The sequence below is a fragment of the Atta colombica genome, unplaced genomic scaffold, assembly GCF_001594045.1.
Source record: "Atta colombica isolate Treedump-2 unplaced genomic scaffold, Acol1.0 scaffold83, whole genome shotgun sequence".
NCBI lineage: Eukaryota > Metazoa > Arthropoda > Insecta > Hymenoptera > Formicidae > Atta > Atta colombica.
The window spans coordinates 286,451-292,904 of record NW_017259576.1 but is presented as its reverse complement, the minus strand read 5'-3'; the positions used below and the strand labels follow the sequence as shown (position 1 = coordinate 292,904).

At 37.0% G+C, this 6,454-nt stretch overlaps 1 protein-coding gene across 1 annotated transcript in view; it reads right to left on the bottom strand.

Annotated features, from left to right (window-relative positions):
* Window positions 1–732: 732 nt before the first annotated feature.
* LOC108692980 (adenylate cyclase type 9) overlaps window positions 733–6,454 on the bottom strand; it is a 6,921-nt gene continuing 1,199 nt past the window's right edge. Inside the window, exons 2-8 of the mRNA XM_018201584.1 lie at window positions 5,690–5,979; window positions 4,178–5,553; window positions 3,732–3,986; window positions 3,198–3,646; window positions 2,965–3,120; window positions 2,694–2,893; window positions 733–2,596 (exon numbers count right to left, since the gene is read on the bottom strand). Of these exons, the coding sequence (XP_018057073.1) occupies window positions 850–2,596; window positions 2,694–2,893; window positions 2,965–3,120; window positions 3,198–3,646; window positions 3,732–3,986; window positions 4,178–5,553; window positions 5,690–5,970 (4,464 nt within the window). The 5' untranslated portion in view covers window positions 5,971–5,979 and the 3' untranslated portion in view covers window positions 733–849. The remainder of the gene's footprint in view (window positions 2,597–2,693; window positions 2,894–2,964; window positions 3,121–3,197; window positions 3,647–3,731; window positions 3,987–4,177; window positions 5,554–5,689; window positions 5,980–6,454) is intronic.

The following is a 6,454-nucleotide window of genomic DNA, read 5'->3' as shown; positions in this document are numbered from 1 at the left end:
ATATATATATATATATATACACACATATACATAAATAATTACTATTTCGATGCTCAATAACGTAAAACACTTCTAAAAAAGATTCCTTCACCACTGATTCTGTTTTGTACTTGAGACAAAGGCAGATCTCAGATAATTTCTTACAATATCTTTTTCTTAAACATTTCGTTCGATATTTTTATAAAAATACAATGTAATATTTCTCGTTAATAAATATCTCTCGCTAACAGTTTGAGCAGTCAATGAATAAGGCGTTTTTTCTAGTAGCACATGTGACGACTGCTGTGCTTTGCAAAAGATATTCTGTTTCATTTGTTTTCTCACCCATTTCACATACACACATCTTCCTGATCAATAATACGAATCTATAAAAGTCAACTGTTAGATCTGTCCATCGTCAATATCTATACATATTTCAATTTTATGTTTTATATTAAAAAATGTTTTGAATTTTGAGATGTATATAAATTGAATAATAAAATATTTATAAATTTTATCATTTCCTAATTCTTTTCTTCGAGATTTTCAATTATATCTGATTTTATTTCCATCAAATATTTACAAAAAAAAAAAGAAAATTGTTTTTCTTCTTTTCGTATTTTGACAAGAAAATGTAAATATTATTGAAGAAAAATGTTTTTGTTCCATATGACATTACATAATTAATATATAAATAAAATAACTAAAAATAAAAGGCAAGGAGATTAATAATTCAAGATGTTAAATTATAAAAAATATCCAAATACTAATGGACAGATACAACGTTACAATTGCTGCAGGCCGCGAATAGCGTCAATTATCAACATGTAATCATCGCGTAGGAAAATACCAATATAATCGACTGAATCTTTAAACGTCAGTCATATTAGCATTCTTCTTTTTTCCTATCAACAGGAATACATCCATATTATCCTTGCCCTTGACGTACACCTGTCCGCGCGGCTCAAATTCATATCGTTCCGACAAAATGTTCAGGCAATTGCTGGCTATTTGTATCCTACCAGCGACCCCAGTGGAATCCATTCGTGACGCTATGTTGACCGCGTCGCCCCAAATATCATAGTATAACTTGGTAGCACCGATTACGCCAGCCGTAACATCGCCGTAGTTAAAACCGATTCGCAGGATCAGCTTGAAACCCAACAGATCCCGATTGAAATTGTATATCACTTTGTGCATCGCCACGGCAAAATCCACTAATTGAAACAGATGCGTGTACTCGTGCTCACTCTGTTCCCTCACTTGCGGATTCAAGCCGCTCGCAGCCATAAAGGTGCTGCCGATCGTCTTAATCTTTTCGACATTTGCGTACTCTGGCCTCTCCAGCAGCTCATCGAAATCGCCTATAAGTTCGTTGAGCACGCGCAAATACTCCTTACCACCTAAATACGACTCATCATACAGTTCGTTAAAGTTAACGATACTGGCAAAGATGATGCCTACGGATTTATGATTCTGTGAGTACTTTGCGGTGGTCTTCAGCTGATCGGCCACGTGCTTGGGTATGATGTTATGTAATAGCCAATCGGCTTGATTCTTCATTGACTGCACGCGCATTTTATCGCGTGCTGCCACCGCGTTGCCGTGAAAGCACAATCGGTAACTAATCTCAAACTCGCGATTCAGGAACCAGACTAGCAATAGTAACAGCACCATATCCAGATATATCTCCGAATTGTACAATCTCTCGTTATATTTGGTATAAGAAATCTCACGAGTTGTAGGCAACGCTTCTCTTTTATATTTTGCGACCGATGATGGTGTTTTCGTCGAAATAGTAGAGGAAAGAAAATCTTTCGTATCAATTGAAAAATTCCCATCGTTCAATTCACTTGCGAGCAATTTAAAAAAATTCGGCATGCCTAATTGCGAGTTGATATGATTGTTGTCGCCGTTATTGTTATTGTTGTTGTTGTTATTATTATTATTATTATTATTATTATTATTATTGAGATTCGCCTGATATGGTGATATGTGACTCAGCACAAGACATATAAATAGTATGCCAGTAAGAGTGACTAGCAGATTTTTCATCCAACAGTTGAGCTGCGTAAAATTGCAGAAGTGGACCAATCCAACAAAGATCAGGTAACTATAGTAATACTCAAAGTTATTGAGGTTTCGGAAGTTGTTGCACGTGAAATTCAGCAAGATGGAAATGATAGGTAAACCGACCAATATCGCGCCGCATACATGCCACGGATACCACCGGGAGAAAAACTTGAAGATTCTTTGCGTGAACGTTGCATGAGTCGTGTTCGGATAAAGAAGTTGCCGAATGCAGAGTGACACCGCGATTATTTGAACGGTGATAGCTAACATAGAGAACATGGTGTAGTAAATCGTCGGTTCACACAGAAGGAACAGCGAGATTGTGATGGCCGTGTAAACCAAGGCTGATATCAAAATGTCGATGTACGTGTTGAATCTCGAAGTGGCCAAGGTAGGCGGGTTATCGCCAATGCCCTCGTTAGCCTTGTGCGCATTTTCTCGATACTCCTTCTCCATTTCCTTGTTCTTAAAAAAGAGAGTAACACTCGATAATGGCGGTTTAACAAAATACGAACGCTGAGAGCTCACATTGTCTTGGACACACCTTTAAACAAAATATAATTTTAATTTAAACATAAATTTAAAATATAATTTTAAAAAGCGATTTGTAATCGAATGTATCGAAGAATGATATATTTCACCTAATTAATTGGAGATCAGATTGTTTCCGTAATTTATGAAAGCATGCACCGAATGTATCAGTTACCATCGGAGGAAACGGATAAGGGGGCATCGATGACGAAAGTTCATGAGTAGAGTTTAATGTTGAACTAGAAGTATAATAGCCACTGACTCTGTGTCCCAATAGATCACCTTGAGTCATGCTATTCATTAAGAACAACTACAAAAAAAATCGAGATAAAGCAAAAATCCAGTGATAAAAGATATACCAGGAAATTTATAAAAACGTACCTGCTGTTGTATACTACTTCGCCTGCTATTGCTCTTAATACCGGAATCTTTTCTACTGCAAATGGAAGAAGCATTACTAATCGGCTCTTGACCAGATAATAAAGGACTAGAAGGTACAGGATTCGGGTCCATTTCAACGCTATTGTTTAGAGGGACCTGCGAAGCGATCGTAAGTATTGATCATCACAAAATAAGCAAGCAACAGTTAGGAAAGAGAGTAAAGAGTTACCAACCCGTCTAAATCCATTGCATTCTTCAAATATTTGAAAATCAGGTTTTGCTCGTTCCATAACGATATTTCTTCCCTCTTCTACCTCTAGAGGCGCCATTTCTTCGGTTGTCCGTTGTCTCTGCAAATATCTCCACGGTTTATTTCGTACTTTCTTTTTGCCATAACTAGCGGTAGACATTGGACTCTTATTCAAATCGTCTTTTTCGTCCATGATGTCATCGCCGTTTTCGGAATCCAAGATACTGGGCAAGGAATTAGCCTTCATTCTATAATTGCTGGCGTTTGTGACCATATGGAGATAATGATGTCGCGGCTTGACCTGATTATTGCACGACGATAGACGATTTCGCGATTGCAATAGTGGCGAAATACTCTTGAGCGATGTGACATTCGTGATAAATTGATTTACAAAGTCCGATTTACGTGCTCTGATAAAGTAAGTTTTAACACCTAAAACAGAGATAAAGAATTCACACGTATACAATTTAAGTCTTTATTCCTTTCTTCTTTTTTCTCTTTTCTTCACGTCACTTACCATTGACTACTTCTCCAATCTCCGTAATGTATTGATCTCCCAAAAATCTCAAAGTGTTTTCACTCAGATGTACACGACCGGGCTTTCCTGTGCTCTCTAGCTTATTTGCCAAAGTTACGTCATTTGACCAAACGTCGAATTTAAATCTCTTTGTGCCTACAATTCCACAAAGTACTGTGCCCGTGTGCACACCCACTCTCATGTTTACGCCCTCGCGTCTTTCGATGTCGAATTGTTTAATCGCTTCGATCATGGCTATTAAAATAAAATTTATAATAAAGTCTGTTCTTTTTAAATGAACTTTTTGCATCGTTCACTTTTTTTTCTTTTTTTTCTCTAACATGGAGAGAAAAAGAGGAAAACTAAATCATGTAAGAAGTTCAGCTGAAAAGAGCAGGCTTGTAATTTTACAACGAGATTAGTATTGCATATAATATTCTGCCTACCTAATCCCATTTCTATGCAACATTTTGCATGATCAGATCTCGGTTCTGGACATCCGCTTACGCAATAATAACAATCGCCCAACGTGGAAATTTTTTCGCAACCGTGGTGTTCGCAGAGATCATCAAAACGTTCGAACAGATCGTTCAAGATGCCTACTAATTGCTCCGCGGTTTTGTTTGAGCTCATTCTAGTAAATCCGACAATGTCGGCAAATAGAATACTGACGTCCTCCATTGAATGCATATTGAACGGACGAAACAACGAACGAATGTCTGTATTATTAGATGGTATCGAGCCCTTTTTTAGAGAGTCCTCTCGCTCTCTCTCGCGCTCGCTCTCCTCCATAAGCCAATCTGCAACTTTTGGCGGCATAACAGAGTGTATCATTTTCTCCTTCAATTGCTTTTCCATTTCTAACTGTCGACGGACCAACAAGGATTGGCCGACCTTCATAAACGTACCGCGCATTCTCACAAAGGTCATTATCAAAATATGCACTCCTATCAAGTGAATACAAATCTGCATCAAGATCCTTATTGCGAGATTCGTAGAGAAATCAATATCATCGATGAATAAATTATTGTTAACGTAATTATCTACAGGCGATAAATTTACAGTGGAATTAGTTATCGTCATCACGGTTGGGATGCTAGAATTTAATCTCGTTAAGACATTCGTATCGTTTAGGGCATCATATAAATGTTGAGCCATCGTTTCTGAGTATCTCGGTTCCGCTGTATCTCTGGCTTCACGCAATCTTGACATCGCCTCTGTACTAATTGCTGTAGTAAAATCACTAAAATTACGTATCACATTCTGTAGACCAGCAATACTTAGAGGATCATTTAGAGACGGGTGTGTAAGTACCAACGTTCTCCCTTCCTCTTCTGTCGTCGTATTGTTAATTCCTGAAGTATTATTTTGTACAATTCGTTCGCTCGTGTAAAATCTGTGTCGCGCACCCTTCGAGCCATACAAATAGGCAGTCAGGAACTCAAACATGAAAGAGTACAGTGTGGATATCCCTACGCAGGCATAGAGTGGCATCGGCAGCACTGTATAAATGACTAATAAGATCTCGGAGCATAAAGCGAAGTGTCCGACCAGAGTCAGTCCATCCACGTAAGGTGGTACTAAGGCAAGGAAGAGTAAAGACAGGAAACAGAGCGTTGTTGCAACTCCCAAGGAAATTGGTAGTACATAGCATTTGTAATAGTCTGTATGTGTTAAATAAAGAACTGCCGAAATCATAATGCCAACAATACCGAAAACACCTGCTATCACCGCCCACGTCGATGTATCGTTTCCTAATCCAATTATCACAAAATACGTCAACCATGATAAAGATACTAGCAAGATATATGTGAGAGCGTACCTAAAAAATAATTATTAATCAGAAATATTCGAATTATTTTTCATTATAATCAAAGAATTAATGATTGGTCCAATAATAATATTTCCAATCATGTATATATAATTTTACATGTTATAGAAATTGTATTAATACAAACCGAAATCTTAATCTAATTTGAGGAAAGGCACTTCTCTTAAACTGTTCCTCAAGGATTTCCGAATCAAATCTAGGATTCCACCAGGACCGTGGTGCTGCACGTTCAAATGGCACGGGCAAACTGATCCCGCAGCATCCCAATCCTTGGTTACTATGCGCCAGATATGTTTGTATATATGGTGCCAGAGATATGTGAATCTCATCCTCGGCATCTTCGCTATCGTCCTTTGCTCGAGTAAAGCTGACAGACGAGCCACGCTTCCGATTCAATTGAGGAGTCATATTGACAATCTGATAGGATTCAAAAAATCATAATTCAGAATTCAGAAATATAACATTAAGGTAATGGAAAAAGGCAAATAAATTACATTTATCATACAGAAATATAAAGAATGTTCAAAATATTTTTAATAATTCTAAAATAACTGCATTTAAATAAACTTTAACTTAATTAATACACACACACACACACACACACACACACACACACACACACACACACACACACAAAATATATTTTTTGAGAAAAACAATTTATATATTACAAAAATAATTATTAGACTTGTACAATTAATTAGAGATCTGTTCTTTTTAGCTGAACTTTTGCACCAGTTCATTTTTCTTCATCTTCTTTCCTCCTAGAGAGAAAAGAAAGATGAAAGATGAACAGACTATGCAAAAAGAACAAGCCTTATGTATATCTGATATATTTTGCAAAATCTACATGTCTATGAATTAAATAAAACATGAATGCTATATATATATA